At 39.8% G+C, this 18,759-nt stretch overlaps 1 protein-coding gene and 1 long non-coding RNA gene across 4 annotated transcripts; one reads left to right on the top strand and one right to left on the bottom strand.

Moving 5' to 3' along the window:
• Nucleotides 1-1,338: 1,338 nt before the first annotated feature.
• LOC139530861 (uncharacterized) lies at nt 1,339-6,535 on the bottom strand. The gene is made up of 3 exons (XR_011666130.1): nt 6,119-6,535; nt 5,129-5,321; nt 1,339-1,592 (listed from the first exon to the last, which is right to left on the bottom strand). It is a non-coding gene; the product is annotated as an uncharacterized lncRNA (long non-coding RNA).
• Nucleotides 6,536-6,976: 441 nt separating this feature from the next.
• Nucleotides 6,977-13,015, top strand: LOC139530859 (homeobox protein OTX2-like). 3 transcript variants are annotated; one of them, XM_071327613.1, is made up of 5 exons: nt 6,977-7,379; nt 9,683-9,728; nt 10,191-10,406; nt 10,804-10,955; nt 11,289-13,015. In XM_071327613.1, the coding sequence occupies exons 3-5, from the start codon at nt 10,310-10,312 to the stop codon at nt 11,904-11,906; spliced, it is 867 nt and encodes a 288-aa protein (XP_071183714.1). In that variant the 5' UTR covers nt 6,977-7,379; nt 9,683-9,728; nt 10,191-10,309; the 3' UTR covers nt 11,907-13,015. The 3 variants fall into 3 exon arrangements, with proteins under 3 accessions (XP_071183714.1, XP_071183716.1, XP_071183715.1); XM_071327615.1 differs by lacking the exon at nt 9,683-9,728 and having other exon boundaries at nt 6,977-7,165; XM_071327614.1 differs by lacking the exon at nt 9,683-9,728 and having other exon boundaries at nt 6,978-7,379.
• Nucleotides 13,016-18,759: the final 5,744 nt, after the last annotated feature.

Below are 18,759 nucleotides of genomic sequence, written 5' to 3' on the forward strand. Positions count from 1 at the left end.
GTGTTTGTATGAGTCTCTAAAATGGGGAAGGAAGTGAGACAAAATGCCTAGGAGCTGCTTCATGGATGATCCTATGAACCCGACTAAGTCTGGTCTGTGTGACCCTTGACTCAGAGGGCAGCCAGTTGAGCTCCTGAAACTGTCTGGTACCAATATGAGTACTGTAGGTGGGCTCAGATTCAACTTGTTCTGGGCTATCCTGAGCTTGCTTTTTAGTAGATTAGTTAAGCCTTCAAACCAGGAGGTGCTAGCATCAAAAATGACATTTGATGAGCACATTAGCTAGCACTTTCTTTGAATCTTTGCCCAACAGCTTAGACTACATAGCCAAGAATTTGGTCCTGGTGTAGCACATGGGGATGTGTGAAACTTACTCCTCAGCCTGAAGTTTCCCCACTTGCACCACCGAATAGCTAGCTTTTCCGTGTCGCCGACTGGTAAGACGCTTCAGGTCCTGGGTTCAAGCCTCGGTGTGAGCCGAATCAGGAGGAAGTGGTACTCGCGAAACTAAGCAAGCAGCGTGATGTCCCTTACACTAGCAGTGTAAAGCAGTGTGATGTCCCTTACACTAGCAGTGTAAAGCAGCGTGATGTCCCTTACACTAGCAGTGTAAAGCAGCGTGATGTCCCTTACACTAGCAGTGTAAAGCAGCGTGATGTCCCTTACACTAGCAGTGTAAAGCAGCGTGATGTCCCTTACACTAGCAGTGTAAAGCAGCGTGATGTCCCTTACACTAGCAGTGTAAAGCAGCGTGATGTCCCTTACACTAGCAGTGTAAAGCAGCGTGATGTCCCTTACACTAGCAGTGTAAAGCAGCGTGATGTCCCTTACACTAGCAGTGTAAAGCAGCGTGATGTCCCTTACACTAGCAGTGTAAAGCAGCGTGATGTCCCTTACACTAGCAGTGTAAAGCAGCGTGATGTCCTTTACACTAGCAGTGTAAAGCAGCGTGATATCCTTTACACTAGCAGTGTAAAGCAGCGTGATGTCCCTTACACTAGCAGTGTAAAGCAGCGTGATATCCTTTACACTAGCACCTTACCTAGTACCTTAGTAGCCATACGCCTCCCCTGCCAGGTTGCCATCTAGTGTACATCCTAAGTTATTAACTGCTGTTCTGGCTGTGAATACCTGTCCTGCTAGCTGTACCCTGTTGTCTGAGGACTCGCTTAGTTTCATTTTGGACCCAAACAGAATTCCTTCTGTTTTGCCGAGGTGCGGAGATAGCTTGTTGATGTTAGTGAGCTCTGCACTCAGTATACTCTCCAGAGTGGTTTGGTTTATGTGAAACACCAGGAGTGCAGAGTCATCTGCATAAAGAAACGGGTGACATTGAGCAAGCATCCTTGATATCTTTAATGTACAGCAGGAATAACAGAAACCCTAGCACACTTGCCTGTGGCACGCCACAGCTTATTTTACAGTGAGCTAATGAACATAAGCACAGTATCAGTCTGGCTTCATCTTGGGGTGGTAGAGAAGTATTTTTATCTTTGTATTATTTGTCCTTGTTGGATTTCCACGGGTCTTGACTTATTGATGGTCTGGAGGAGAGTGTAGTAAATGTAATCCATGTGTTTGTTGCAGAGGCCCTGTGCAAACACAAGACAAACAATTACAGCACTGATTAATAGGCCATATTAACGGCAGCAGCAAACTCGGCACACGCTGAGCCGACACTCTATCCAGTTTTACGGAGGAAAGAATGATTCTATAGGACTAATGCCCATACAGTCATGACTATTATAGTGCTACCATTGTATGATACTTTTATCACACGATAACAGATTGCAAAGATAAGTAAATACAGCGAGTGACTGAGAACACCAATGCTGATACACTTGGTGTTTTCAATTTCATATTCAGCCCTAGAAATAAAATAGGTGTAGTTAACACTGAGCAGAAAATAAAGATCTACAAACAACAGATGCAACTTTTCAAGAGCATCTCTTCCGGTTTTCTGCAAAGTGAGTTTGACTAAAAGGGAAAGGAAAGGGGAATACCTAGTCAGTTGTACAACTGAATGCCTTCAACTGAAATGTGTCTTCCGCATTTAACCCAACCCCTCTGAATCAGCCATGTTTTCACCATATCACTACCCATCTGTTCACACTCATTCAAGAGGCAAGACAATCTCTCCGTAGCAAAGACATCTAAAGCTCACACAGCAGATCCTGACTAAATGTGGTTGGTAACAGTTAGCTTCAACAACACTGTGTTATTCTACAGGTCTAGTATAGAGTATGATTATTATACCAGTGATACACAGACCCATGGATTTAATTTACAATATGAATTATTTTAAAACAAGCACACTATATCACGCAGGAAGGAGAGTGTACATCTCAGCATTTATCCCATTAGACTGAGAAGATGACAGTGAAAAGGCCTGCCCGCCATAATCCCAGGGGAGCACTTTGAATGTGTTTTGATGATCTCATAGGTCAGTGTTAAATGTTAAATTACACAAAGGGTTGGCCACTTTGCCTTAAGGGAATAGCAGATAAAACACGGTTTCCATTGAAGCCCTGTGTAACACACCTTGACCAGGAAACGTGTACAGATGTAGGATCTTAATTTGAGCCGGTTTGCTAACGCAGGAAAATAATTCTGCAGCAACAGGAAATGTGAATTATTATGTGGATTATAATTTATTTAATTCATTTTTCTCAAGGGAAAATCAAGTCTGAAATTTCAATGTTGAAATTACAAACTTTAGAAGACTTTTTAAATTTCAAATACACTACAAGTTTTACATTTCCTTCATTGCACAAAAGTTATCTTGCAACAGGGTGATCAAATTAAGATCCTACATCTGTATATCCATCAAACCTGCTGAGCTAATTACAATACAGCTTGTGATGATCCCTGTTCTTCTGCTCATCTCTCTCACCCTCTCACCCTCTCTCTCTCTCTCTCTCTCTCTCTCTCTCTCTCCCTCGCCCCCCTATCTCTCCCTCCCTCTCGCTTTCCTCACAAAGTCACAGAGGGAGGGCTAGCTCCATCTACAGCTACATTAAATGTGCTCTCCACATTTCCTTTAACTTTGGGTTCTAGGTTTTTTTTGTTTTACTTAACATAAATTGTAGTAGGCCTACTAATATCAATCATCTGGCATTTATACACCAACTACTGATCAATAACATAACCATAATTCAATCAAATGATTATTGCTTGAAAATCTCAGAATCTCCAATTCATATTTATATAAAGTGCAATGCACAAACTACCAGAAAAAGTTGTTCCAAGCACAGTAACATGTTTCTGGGTCTATCAACATCCTGAATTAATTATATTTACAGGTACATTTCCATTTTGTTGTTAGTCTTATACTATACCTGTGTTCTTGTATTTGTATTATGCCCAGCATAACATATTTAAGATAATATAAGAACTCTCTCTTGAATACGTAACTTATTGAGCATATACAACTAACTAAAGGGTTTAGTAGGTTCTCCTAAATTAAGCATCCTTGGTTGAATGAAGGAGATTGCTGAAGAAAAGTTATTGTATTCGTTCTGTTTCATTTTATGTTTATTAAATGTTTTTCTTAGAAGTAGAAAGCTTATATTATGCTATTTCATTTTTATATAGAAAAGGTATTTCATGCAGTTAATTCACAGATATAAATCCTTCAATGTAGTAGGCTATCGACATCTTCTCTTGATCCCGAGATTGTCCTTTTTTATATGAACCAGATTGTATTGTTTTGGCGCAGAATAAATTCCCCTTACATTCCACTGAATCAGTCATGCGGGATTTTCAAACGAGGATGAAAGTGATGCTCGACATGACAAAACAATGAAGTGCAGATAGCTAAATGTAGGCTACTTGTGTGTGGCCTATGTATGTATGTATGTATGTATGTATGTATGTATGTATGTATGTATGTATGTATTTCTTTGTCTGTTTGTTCTATTCTTGTCTAAAAAAGAAATGTGTGTAGGAGTGTGCATCAGAGAGGGAGAAAGAGAGCAGGAAAGAGAGAGAGATGGAGCGAGAGAGTGCATGCACATCTGAAAATGTATAATAGTTTTTCATGAAAAGGAAGTTGCATTTGTGTAAATTTAACACGGTGTAAATGTATATATTTTAAAGTTGCATCATGATGGTGATGATTGGCATAGATGCACATGCATGTGAGAAGGCAAAGGGGTTTCAATAATTGGTTAAACAAGATTGAGGTTACAATGTTAAGTGGTAGGCCTAAATCATAGCGCGAAAAGATGAAACGAGGAAGAAGAATTGGTATAGGTAGAGTTTGATTCATACATCCAAATTGTGTTAAATGTGGGAGTTGAATCCCGCAACTCTTAACCCAGAGGGTTCACTTACCAGAGGCACAGATAAAAGACGTCGGCGTCGCCAATTAGCCGTGAGTCAGTGGGAGCGCTGATTGCCAGAGGCGTTAACTCGTTTTCGGTTTAACGTCGTCCTCCTTTTAAGATAGAAAGTCCCTGAGGAGGGCTGGTGTTTAGAATTTTATAAATAATGTAGCAATTTAAACGGCGAGGGGCAAGCGAGATCCAAACGATAACGATATTACGCACAATGATTTCCCACACAGCACTGTAAAGTATTAGGCTATTAAACACACGCAGGTAAACGATCTGTGCGTTATTTGATAGCTATGGCTAGAGATAGCTCGTGCTACCTATATGATCAGGCTATTATTTTAGTATATGTGAGCTAATAATTCTCTATGTAGCTTAATAAACGAAATGGCATACAGTAAATTAGGCCTCAAAATCTGTATAGATTTCAATATAGCCTATTAAAAAAAAAAGCTGGTAAATGTAGTTTGTTTTAGCAATACATGTTGTCATGATCTCTGTGTGATATGGCTTAATGCAACTTGCTTCAGAAAGATCCTTTGAGTTTAAGGAGAGGCAGGTACAAAAGAGAGTCGGACCACTTTGAAAGCATACTTTCGTAAATGGGTAGACGGATAAACAAATAGCCTATATTGTATTTTTTTTTTTTAAGTTACCATACCCAAAAGCACCCCGGGCCAGTCACAAATCAGTAATGTTAACGCATGAAATGTTCTAACTGGCTTCAAAAACATAGTGAAAAAAAAATACATGAAAATACAGATACAGTACGCCTATAAACAGTAGATAGATACCTCACACCTTGTCATGCGCCATCCCTCATGGACAGAGAGTGGCTGTAGACTGAAGAAATCCCGGTTATAAATTAGATCACACGTTGAAAACTTTGCTCCAGTTGAGATGCAGATATGATGAGTCCGGAACTGAAGTTTGGTAGAAAACAAATCTAGAGGGGCGTGATCCACTACGATTTCCGTTCATCAAAGTCTGTCAAAAGAAATTACATTGATTTTTGCATTAGTCAATATGTTTTAGATTTTCAAAGCGTAAACATAGATCTAATGATTAAATAATGCACGTTTGACATAGCCTAGGCTATCTAAAAAGACTGCCAGAGAGGCAACTGACGATTCATAAAACTCACGGGTCTGTCTGTTGATAAATCTAAATCAATATTCAAATCTGTTTGAAGTGAGCGGGTATGCCAGTGTGAGTGTGTGTTTGTTGTCTGTGTGTGTGTGAGTGTGTGTTTGTTGTCTCTCTGTGTGTGTGTGTGTGTGTGTGTGTGTGTGTGTGTGTGTGTGTGTGTGTGTGTGTGTGTGTGTGTGTGTGTGTGTGTGTGTGTGTGTGTGTGTGTGTGTGTGTGTGTGTGTGTGTGTGTGTGTGTGTGTGTGTTCCTCAAGCTTTTAAAATGATACATTTACCAAGCCGTGACAAAACCCTCGGCATATTGTTTTTGTGTCATACAGGTGACCTAGGCTATTAGTTGTGGCTTGAGTCAATATCAATGGCGGAAATCAGTTACAATGTCTGTTCTATTAACTATTCAACTAAAGCCCCTATTCAACTATAATAATAATAATATACATGAAGATAACTTATGTGAGCTATGGACAAAATACATTTGTTTTTTGTAGAGGGATTCCATAACGCAATTCAACCTATTATTATTTACACGTATCACAAATTGTTGTGAAACGATCATTCAAAATGTAAGCAATAGGAAATACATTTTGGGGAAAAATGACGTTTTCATTATTCACATTAATTTAAAAGTACTATACCTTTGAGAGAGAAAAACAGTCTGCGTTGATTTTCTCCTGAAGTGCATGTGGTCCACTGAGTTCTCCAGTCAATTCAAGGTTGCTGTAAAAATGCATCCACTAATTTAAGTCGGATGTCACCCAACTCCTGCAGGGATGGTCTTCTCTCTGTTGATGTGTTCCAACAACGACATCATGTGTTAACATGGCTGGATATTTACATCTATTAATTTATTTAAAAAATAAACCACCAGGAATTATTATTACATCTGGCAAAAATATATGAGGCCCAAATTTTTGGTTAGTCTGCCTCGTATATTCCCTATCCTGGCTGAATGTTGCGATATCAACTTGATCGAAGCGGGCGCTCTGTGGATGGGAGCACAGTTATAAGGAAATAAGACTCCAAATCCCCCCTTGCTACGCAATGGAATGTGAGAGGACAGTGTTTTAGCCTCCACTTGGAGCGCTTGTTTTTCGCTAGGACGGTTTTTGTCATGGCCCCAGAATTGTCATGGATTCGTGGGGAGTGCTCCATGTTGTTATTAGTTCTTGTTATTAGTCCTTATTCGGGAGATGAACAGGCTGTGAATATTGCTTTTACCTTGCCCACTGATCTGGAACCATTTATGAATCGTGAGGGTAGTTTCCTTTTTACCGTGATTGGGAACATTTTATATACAAATTGTTATATGTGCTAAACAGACGTAAATAATGTATATTCACGAGATGGTTAAATGTCCTCTGTCCACTAACCACTCAAATGAGTCGTGGTGCAGGGAAACAACTATTCCTATTCCTTTGCTAAGATTCCCAGCTCTGTGAGTTTGAGGTTTTATTACTAATTTACTGTCAGCTCCGGGATGAGAATGTTGTCAGTCGCCCCCTCGCTGCCATTGGCTGAGGAGTTTGCGTCAAAAAGTAGCTGGCGACATTTGCTTCTCAGCAAATTTCCTCGCGAGAGAGACAGACCCCCATCTCCGAGTGCTCCAGACGTTCTCATTGGCCAGACCTCTCTACAAATCCAACTCAGCAACTTCACTCAGAACAGACTAACAAATCATAACCGTATGTATTTTACCAACATAAACGCGTTTGCACTCTACCATACATTGGTGCAAGTGTTAAAGATGAAAGTTTTGTCGGTCTTTTTATTCTAATATATCCAAAGCGACAGTTACTTTTGATTGGTTATTTTATAGGATTTCGAAATTATAGAGAGAGATATTTTATTCAAGGAAAGGATTGGACAAAGAACTATCTTCTCCGGCCACAATCCTGAGTAAGTTGCTATGTATTATTATTATGATTATGATTATTATTATTAGTAGTAGAGGTTATCATTATTATAGGTAAAGAGTCGTAATTGTACGACAAAATGATGAATAGGCTACCTATTAGCCTATATGCTATACATGCAACATCCCACAGGAAACATCCCGCAGAAAAAAAGAATAGCCTATAACAATAAAATAAATAAAAGTGTGTATTAGGCCGTAATAGGTTACTGTGTTTGTATAGCATATTTACGGTCATATTTATCCAGGAGAAAGAGCGAAACGTCCTGACACATGGTAATCGACTAACTAAACTCATTAGACCACTGAACACTCCGGTGTGTATTGTGTATGGATCTTCAATGTGAAGCCTACTGTAGGACACTGGAAAACAGTTTTAAGACACACTTTCTGTTCTACGTGACAATGAATTTGGTAGTTTTTAAACTCCGTGCTAGTTTGTAGCTACATTTGAATCCAAGTTAGGCCAATAATTTGAGCAGTAATGTTCTTCAACATGTATATTATCTTTTAAAAAATGGAATAGCTAATGTTTGTTCGACACTTCAGATGACTTTGTTCAATCTGCATTCCAGTTCATTCTCTCAATTTGTGTGAAAATGCATGCAGACAAAGGGCGATAATTGAGAAGGCGTGTAGTGAAGCCTCTCTCTGCCTGTACAACATCTCCCTCCCCGCGCAGTCCTCCATGGAACAACTAGGCGGGACAGGGCACGCGGGAGGATCATGGCAATTCTCTCAAATATAGCCTGCATTGCAGAAATGTTGACCTTTTTTATACAGAGCTGTTTTCGTTGGTTTATGCTAAATTAGTCGTGGCAAACAGCTTCAAAACAAATTGCACACATTTACTTAAAAAATGGTTTTGTTTGATGCAGGGAGGGAGTGTGTTAATCCATTAAAAAAAGTCAGAAATCATAAAGTCCAATTCCCATTCTAAAAGTGAATATTTTCTAACACTTTAATATCAATTGAGTAGACTAAAAACAACACTATCTGCTAATTTAATAGTCAATATATTCTTTAAAAATATAGCCTAGAGGATAGGCTAATATTTAGCATATATACGCCTGTAAATTGATTTGTTTCCATTATCCATATGTCTTACTACAACGAAAAACGTCTTATGAATTGTTATATCATGATTCTGCATGCCATATGGATATTAAATAAAATAGAGGAACCTGTGTATTTTTGTTAACACTTATTTTCGTCAGTTTGCAGAATTATTATGACCGAATGCTGTGCAAGGTTGAGGATAGCGTCCTGTAATTAGGGTGCGCGTGCCACCCGGATTATCTAATTAATTAATCAACAAAAAAATGTATCAGAATTAATTATTGGACAGGGTCATTATTATTGAGCGGGTGTGCAACTGCTATACGATGTCTGTTTTAAGAGTGACAGATTGAGTGGAGGTAAAAAAAAAAAAACGTTGGATGGATATTCAAAAATGCAACTCAGATGGAATAATCAAGAGACACAGAGGGGGTAAGGGTGTGGGTCACCACACATTGAATTTAAGCCAGTTGTCCAGGTAGAAATATTCCAATATCATCGAATTATTCAATCTTTATGAAGATACTCTGACTTGCCTGACTTAACTGACTTGCCTAGTTAAATAAAGTTAAAATAAAATAAATAAAAATACTCCTGGAAATATATTAACCTCATTTAAAATCTGAAATATATTTGTAAAGCCATTGACGTGGAAAGTGACAAACTATCGAGTACATTAAAGTTAGTCCCATTATGCTCTCATTTGTAAATTCAAAAACGGAATATTTTCCTGTGTAATATTATTTTGAGATTTCATTGATTCATCACCAATGTCAAAACATGAATAAAGCATGCATTTAGCAATAAATTACATTGTTTATGCCTATTAAAAGGAACTATGCCTATAATCCAGGCCTAGTTTACTTTATAACAGTTTGACTGGCAGGGCTGATGTGTCCTCCAGCCCAGTACTAAGGTTTTTTTAATGGGTTTTAGTACCTTTAAATTAGTCAAGAGGCGTTTTGACAGTGGGAGATAGGGGGAGTTAGCCTATAACTTAGAATGGGGTTGCCTGTTTGGTTAACTCAAGTCCCCGAAGCATATGGCCTCGTTATCAAAACATTTCGATTGCCTTCTGAACGTTCTTCAACCTTGGAAATCTAATTACAAAGAGCAATTAATTAGGATGGAAATGGTGAAGATCCTATAGTTCCCTTCAAGTTTTAAGTTGTTAGCTGAAGTAGGCTTCTGTTTTCACACTTTAATGACACCCTATTCACATTTACAGCGATTACTGGTGCGGACAAAACCAAGAGGCAGAGTGAAAAGCTTAGGTTAGTGAAATACCTAAATGTACAAAATGGTCCCGATAAATTGACTGCATTGTTAGCTACTTTTCGCCAAGGGGGGTTTGTTATCTGTCGGGTCTACGGTGTCTTTGTCTCAGCCCCCATCAACTCCCTTATATTTGACACAATTAGTTGGGTTCTATGTAAATTGTGGTCCTAGCTGATTCCCAGTGTGTGTGCATTTGAGCGACTGTGTTTTGTTCTTTGAGAGGACTTGTTGCAATTATAGGATGTTGCTTTTTTGGCTGGGAGGTTAGGGGGAGCAACGTTTGTCAAGATGAGCCAAGCTCAAGAGGACAGCTGGGGGTCTGGGACTGTTTTAAGAACACACTGCGGCTGGATAATATTGTTTCCCAAGTAATCACAGCGCTGCGTCCATCAAATGCTATTTAACTGGCTGCAACTTGCTTTACTAAATGTCTTATCTTATTGTGATTTCTGGAACAGGTATCCAGCGGCAAAATCGAGACAGTGAGAAAAAGAACAGATAAACAACCAAGGACATCTACGGGCCTTACCCAATTTTCAAAATTTTCTCCAACTTTACCCCCCAGTCCAACATTAGCATGATGTCGTATCTGAAGCAACCACCTTACACAGTCAATGGACTGAGTTTAACGACCTCTGGAATGGACCTTCTGCATCCATCCGTAGGCTATCCAGGTGGGTTTCAGCACTTTTTACGCGTGCGCATGGATGCTTTAATAATTTATGTCAACTCTTCATTGGATTAAATAGTCCAATTAGGATCAAATCACGTAGGCCTATAGCCTGCTAAAGCTTTAATGCATCTAATTACAAAAACATGCCAATGGATTCTTGCTACTAATGCGTCATTATATTGCTGCAATGGGGGAAGACGTCAACTAACTGTTGCATTCTGTAGTACTGACTTTAAAAATCTTCTTTCATTAAATGTTTGTAACGTTCATTAAATGTTTGTAACTTAATATGGAAAATAATTCATTCACAGTTGTCTCAATAACCCTGCTTTATATTCTGATAAAATGTTAATTCTACCCACATGAAATTAAGTTATGCATCTGTTTATTTTCAACAGCGACACCCCGCAAGCAGAGACGAGAAAGGACGACTTTCACACGCGCCCAACTTGACATTTTGGAGGCGCTGTTCGGCAAAACTCGCTATCCTGATATATTCATGCGCGAGGAAGTAGCACTAAAAATCAACCTACCAGAGTCTCGTGTACAGGTGAATGTTGACCAACGCAAAACATTCTCTATCTATATATCCCTGTGAATAATAAATATCCTCTGTTTGTGGCAACTCAAACGAGGAGACAGATGGTCATAACAAATATGTTAACCAGTGCTTTTCAGCATCAGTATAATAATGCATAGCCAAAGCATATGGCTCAACACAACACATATTTTCAGCATTATTTGATTCACACGTGCATAAAGAACTGTTTGGTTTATGAGTTAAATGCCTATTTTCGTCACATTTTGGAAACTGTATATAATAGATGGCTTGCTTTAACCTGTTTGGGTGATTAACTGTGTTTGCTATTTTGTCTATTTTTAGGTTTGGTTTAAGAACCGAAGAGCAAAGTGTCGCCAGCAGCAACAGCAGCAGCAGAACGGGGGCCAGAACAAGGTGCGACCAGCCAAAAAGAAGAGTTCTCCAGCCAGGGAAGCGAGCTCTGAGAGCGGGGCGAGTGGCCAGTTCACACCGCCCTCAAGTACAGTCCCGACCATCTCAACCAGTACCGCGCCGGTATCTATCTGGAGTCCAGCCTCTATCTCTCCGATGGCTGACCCTCTCTCTACCTCCTCTTCCTGCATGCAAAGATCATATCCAATGACCTACACACAGGCCTCGGGATACAGCCAAGGCTATGGCGGATCAACGTCATATTTCGGCGGAATGGACTGTGGTTCTTACCTTTCTCCCATGCATCACCAGCTGTCTGGCCCCGGGACGACACTCAGTCCTATGAGCACCAACGCTGTCACAAGCCATCTGAGCCAGTCCCCTGCGTCCCTCTCCACTCAGAGCTACGGAGCCTCGGGGCTAGGCTTCAACTCCACGGCGGACTGCTTGGATTATAAGGACCAAGCGGCATCCTGGAAACTGAACTTCAATGCAGATTGCTTGGATTATAAAGATCAGACTTCATCTTGGAAATTCCAAGTCCTGTGAAAAAAACAATGTGTAAACTATTCAAACAAAGACAATGATAATTCAAACATAGCTCTGACATCCTTCAATAAGATATATGCTTAAAATACTGAATATTCGTGTCGTCGGTAAGGAACTGCGAGAGAGGGGGCTATCGGTGGCGCCTTGCGTTGTTGGCATGATGTTTGGCCCCAGCCTGTAGAGGAGAATTTAGAATTTATTTTAGCGTTGGCTAAGAGACTTTATTTTCATTAACCTCACAGGTTGTAGCCCTCTCACATGTATGTCTGTCAATGTGTGCCTCTATTCTTACAACACCTGTTGGTTAATTTAAGGAAAACTCGGAGTGGACCCTTAGTAATTTATGGTACATCACAGCCACGGAACAAATCCTTATCCCAGAACAACATTGCTAGAAGAGCGGATCTTTTGGTTAAGAGCTTTGGATGGACAGGCTTCGTTTAAGCCTTATAACTTGCCGACCTATTGGCAGAGAGACTGATCAGGATGGTGTGTGGACTGCGCGCACCCGAGGCGACATGGATGCACTACTTTATTTAAGAAAAAGTGTTTATAAGGAATCAATATGTAGTTTCTAAGAGACAATCAGTGTGTGTCTTATATAAATGGTACATATGTGTTTTTAAAAAATCTGTGCTAGCCTTCGAAACTGTGATCTGTTGTATTGTATGCAATTTGTGAGCTCCCTCGCATCAGCGATGACTCTCTGCTGTGATTTTAATAGCTTTGTAACTTTTTGAACAACAAAAAAATAATGGATAATGATAAAATAATTATTATTGCAAGAGACAACCTGACTGTCCAAACCCATGGTTGAACATCTGAGGTGATACTGGAAAAGAAACTTGATTGCTGAGACCTCTCTAGATTTGCGCGCTGATTGTGGATACCTAACATGGCTCCAAAGATGGTGTGACCCCACGGCTGAGCAGACATGAATAAAGGTCCTGTGATCTGACCCCCCTCCCCCCATGTATCAATTAACTTAATATGGATTCACTATTGACTGTGTGTGAGTGTGTGTGTGTGTGTGTTGATTATCATATTTATGTATTTTACAAGGTCATCTTTGGACCGATATGGATTAAACGTTGTGTAAGTAGGTTTTATATGTACTGTATGTCCCCTCACCTTGAATCAGGGACGGAATGGGACCAAAAATCTGCCCTGGCATTTCTAACAGGAGAACTCCAAACAGCCCATTTTTTTTGCCCCCATTATTAGCCAGATAATGATCATTTTGCATACAAAATGATCCCCATAGAAGGAGTCGTAATTCTATTTATTGGAATAATAGAGAGAGAACACCTGTCTCATGTGGTTTAAGGATATGTTTATTGCAAAACTTACAGGACTTCAGCCATTCAAGCAAAAAGTCTAACAAAATCTTGGTAGGCAAGATAAATGGCAGTAGCCTAGGCCAATGCAATGTTATTTCCTCAGAATAAGATATTTTCTAAATAAATTAATGAACGAATGTCAGTCATATAAAAGACTCACTTAAGAACAGCAATAACAACCTCGATCATATTAATATTCAAATGACATAGAAAAAACCCTGTTGACTAGTTGTGATTACCTTTTGAGAGCAAGAGGGCGGGCTGTTTTATAATTTCCAGAGATTTTTCCCCTACTTCAGGTTTTAAGAGGTGTGTTAATTAGGTCTGTAATTACCATCTTAGTAAGCAATCATTAGCCACACTTGGCCGTTCAATATCCTCCAATCCGCCTCAAACGGTAAACAGGCAGCCTGCTGTCTACAATGACCATTGCTATAATAAAGAAAACATACTGTGTAAACCTAGCTGTGTTTCAATCGTAATAAATAATGGATAAATAATACCAGAGTTGGCCTATTTCAAGCCATAAAATGGCTGTTGCTTTTTTCTTTGTCAAGCCCAGTGATACAAAACGTGGATTTGATTTATTCACGTTGAATCCAAAATAAATAGGATACGATGACAGTGAACAGCTCTGCGTCGTGTAATTGCGCTATTACAAAATAAGAGCTTATAATTTCAGAATCAGCCAGGGTAGGCTATAGCACATTTTAATTAGCCTGCTTCTTTGTTCGTTTCCGGTCCCTCGTTTTAGATAGCTTCGGCGACAGGAATGTGCTTCTTGGGAAAATTGTGTTAATCCTGGCCTCAAAGAGAAGCTAATCCCAATATTTTACTAGCGGGTTTCTTTAGGCACAGGGCAACCGCGGTTTAATTCAAGCACCACTGCGTGCTTCTACCCAACTCTGCATTCCATAGGCTGGCCTACTGCACCAGTTCGTTTTAAGCAGCCTCTCTACAAACAAATTTTGATTGAGTTCTTTGTTCAACACATGGATTGACTCGATCTCAAAAAAAATAATGAGGTTATAGCTATTCAAATTCATGCAACTTGGTAATACTATGGACATATTTTTAAGAACCTTTAATTGCATATTGCTAAACTGAAGCTGCCCATATTCTGCAAACTGGAATTGTTCAAATCAATTAAAAGGGAACAAAAGACGTCTAATTAGTTAAGTTAATCAAAGATATTGAAGCACAACTCTCTGCAAAGTTCCACTATGACTATGACGTGTAATTGCACAAAGTTTCAAGCTTGCATTCATAGTTGTTTTTGGACCAAATCCGATTTTGTTAAGGGGTGCAATGTTTATGAGAACAATTGGCACCCCGGAGTCATCTGGAGCTCAATGGAGAACTTCTACAAAGCTAAATCTGGAGAAGGCAAAGAAAGGCGGAGGGGGAAGGGTTTTAACGTCGGCTCTGGGTTCTTTCGGAAAGTCTGACTCTAGGCATGCAACGTTATTGTGAGTTGACTGAGAGGCAAAGTCAGGAAAGCAATCGAATCTTTAATGCCTCTGCGGTAATTGTTAGAAGTCGAACATTCAATTAGCATCCTTGACATTGCAAATAATCCTTCTTTCATTCGAGTCCTCACACACTAATTAAAACCCGGGCTTGAAATAATCGAACCATTAAAAAGAATGATAAAGATTTAGATGTTATTCCTTTGCAGAAAAGGGTAGGCGAATGAACATTGTGTGTGTGTGTAATATGAATTATAATAATGATCAGCTAAAATAGATAGAAAGTTTAGATGTAAGTAAAAAGTTCAGTCGTATTAACATACTAAAAGGCTTACTTGAGTGCAAGTACAAAACTGTACAACAAAAATTACGTACATATACTGTATGTAACAAACAATGAAACAATAATAATAATTAACATTTAAACAATAGCTCCAATTATCTGTTGCATACTTATTCATGAGCTGGCGTCTCCTCGTGCTGTGTCAACAACAACTGGCCTCTGCCCTGCAGACTGTACAATATGTTTCCATAGTGTTTGGTATTGAAGGTCACCTGCATGAAGAACAAATTTAGATATCAACTGACACCTTTTGGTAGGCTATAAGTATTTGATTTGAGCGTTTGACCATAAATGATCAGTGTTCTTAAATGGGAAATCCTAACGATAAGCGCGCGTAATATGGATTTGTGCATAAAGAGATTAGCTCATAAATTCGATTTACTTGCGGGAATTAAGGATTCTGATTGGACCCTAGCGCACAGAGCCATTCACACCACATATTCATGAGGGATTCTAATGGTAATATTTTTTTTTAAATCAACTAACAATAAAATCCCTTTGCAATTAGGCCAAACTGATAATGATGAGAGCGTTAACATCAGGTAAATAGCTAAATATCTTCTATCAATGCTTATATTCAACAAACATTTTTAGAAGTCAAATGGCCTGCTAAATAACTGTCAGACAGTGTAGCACAGTGGGGTTGGCACATTCATCTGAGGTGCAACTCTACGCGGGCAACTTGACGTAGGCCTACAACTTCACACACATGCACAAAATGGCAACCACTAATTATAACAATAACAACAATAGACCTAACCAGAATAATAATAGTAATGCTACAAATAATAACAATAATAATACCAAGAAGTCGAGTCATCATAATCATAACCATCACAATAGTCACCAAACTGTCGCCTATAAGGACCCTGTGTTTAGCGCAATCATGTAACATGCCTGAATGCCTACCTGAAAACCTTATTTAAAGCTTTTTATTCAAACTGTCCACTTTTCATTTATGTCAGATGGTCCAGCATCATCCTCCGACAATTTCATTTCATTTTTGGTGTAATTCTCATTTCTGGATAAGGCTTAAAATGAAGGATACAATCTTGCTATGTCACGATTGTGCAAAACCCCCATTGCGTTTGTATTATTAAAATACATTGGTAACTAGCTATTCATATGCGTTCCTCCATATGAAGGATGCTACTTATTTGACTTCCTGATGTGTTTAATCATCGAGATCAAACGAAGACGCAGGACAAATCATTCATCACGTCATGATCTCTTTTGCAGCTTCCTCGAGCCGGACTAAACAATGCACTAATTTTAACGTTTTATTTAACTAAGCAAGTCAGTTAAGAACAAATTCTTATTTACAATCACGGCCTACTAATAAGCAGGCCTGATTGATAAGTGCAGTGACATTCTGAGGGACACAATAGGCTCACTCTGAGGGTTATACCTGTTGAATGTGATGTTGTTTTAAGAGTGCACAAGTCACTGTGAGATTAGACATCAGGCACGCATATCCGTCTTGAAGACCCCATTCCTGCAGTCAGACTGAGTTTTAATCAAGCGCATGCGTCGCTGAAGAGCATGTGGGACCGACAGACGCTGCATTGATCCCTCCTAGCTTTTGTCAGTGTTACAACAAGCACTCCTTGTCCTGCCCAGCAATGCACCGCACAACCACGGTCGTGACGGCCCTCTCCAACCCCTCACTGGAGACGCCCCGATGCAACGCATACCCAAATTAATACCCCAGAGTAACTGATCATGATCTGTGATTATAGGCTACATAGGCCTACGAGGCCATCGTCGACAGACGCTTCAACAGAGAAACAGGTGATGCGCACCGCTTACTAGACAGGATGAACTATCATATTAGTGTCCACATTCTGATTGTGCCCACATTTCTAGTCAGGTGTAGACGATTTACAAGAGGCGTTGTGAACTGATTTTGATCAGATTTTATATGTGTAAACGGGCAAGATCAGTATGAAGGACGCATGTCAGTGTATGATAGGACTATACACCGGGCTACAGATTAGCCTATAGCCTTTAGGTAGTTTATAGTTTGTGCGAAGTCAACTGTTATCAATTTATAACGATTTAGGAATTACTTTACGTGTAGGCCTATGACAACCACGTCCTCTATTTTGCTGATAATGACTGATAATCCTAGTCTTATATTTTTTGGGTAAATTCTTTTCATATATCAGACGTTATAATTTCCTTCTTAAACGGTATATTTCACTGATTTAGGCCAGAATAGGCCTATGGTCTGGAAAGTGGGTGTATAGGGTAATGTGTGCATCATGATAATTCATACCCTGTCACTAATTCCAAAAGGTTGGCGACCACCAGCTTAAAACCATCCTGCAAAAATAGTACGCAAAAGCCTCTATCGTTATCAGTCCCAAAAGCTGAATTTGTTACCCCATTTCCATTGTCCTTTCCTGCAGTCTCGAGTGACGATACAAATCCTCTATGGCTCTGAAAATATATTGTTGTGAAATACTGTAGCCTACATGTAAACAAAACAAACCCATTATTGACTTTGAACAATGAAAAACTGGCAAACTATCCGTAGGCTACACATGCTGCTCTCTCAAATGACTGATTTAAAATAGATGTGTGCAGATTTCGACTTACAGTGAGGGAAAAAAGTATTTGATCCCCTGCTGATTTTGTACGTTTGCCCACTGACAAAGAAATTATCAGTCTATAATTTTAATGGTAGGTTTATTTGAACAGTGAGAGACAGAATATCAACAAAAAAATCCAGAAAAACGCATGTCAAAAATGTTATGAATTGATTTGCATTTTAATGAGGGAAATAAGTATTTGACCCCTCTGCAAAACATGACTTAGTACTTGGTGGCAAAACCCTTGTTGGCAATCACAGAGGTCAGACGTTTCTTGTAGTTGGCCACCAGGTTTGCACACATCTCAGGAGGGATTTTGTCCCACTCCTCTTTGCAGATCTTCTTCAAGTCATTAAGGTTTCGAGGCTGACGTTTGGCAACTCGAACCTTCAGCTCCCTCCACAGATTTTCTATGGGATTAAGGTCTGGAGACTGGCTAGGCCACTCCAGGACCTTAATGTGCTTCTTCTTGAGCCACTCCTTTGTTGCCTTGGCCGTGTGTTTTGGGTCATTGTCATGCTGGAATACCCATCCACGACCCATTTTCAATACCCTGGCTGAGGGAAGGAGGTTTTCACCCAAGATTTGACGGTACATGGCCCCGTCCATCGTCCCTTTGATGCGGTGAAGTTGTCCTGTCCCTTTAGCAGAAAAACACCCCCAAAGCATAATGTTTCCACCTCCATGTTTGACGGTGGGGATGGTTTCTTGGGGTCATAGGCAGCATTCCTCCTCCTCCAAACACGGCAAGTTGGGTTGATGCCAAAGAACTCCATTTTGGTCTCATCTGACCACAACACGTTCATCCAGTTGTCCTCTGAATCATTCAGATGTTCATTGGCAAACTTCAGACGGGCATGTATATGTGCTTTCTTGAGCAGGGGGACCTTGCGGGCGCTGCAGGATTTCAGTCCTTCACGGCATAGTGTGTTACCAATTGTTTTCTTGATGACTATGGTCCCAGCTGCCTTGAGATCATTGACAAGATCCTCCTGTGTAGTTCTGGGCTGATTCCTCACCGTTCTCATGATCATTGCAACTCCACGAGGTGAGATCTTGCATGGAGCCCCAGGCTGAGGGAGATTGACAGTTCTTTTGTGTTTCTTC

Source organism: Salvelinus alpinus, chromosome 9, assembly GCF_045679555.1.
Source record: "Salvelinus alpinus chromosome 9, SLU_Salpinus.1, whole genome shotgun sequence".
Classification (NCBI taxonomy): Eukaryota; Metazoa; Chordata; class Actinopteri; order Salmoniformes; family Salmonidae; genus Salvelinus; species Salvelinus alpinus.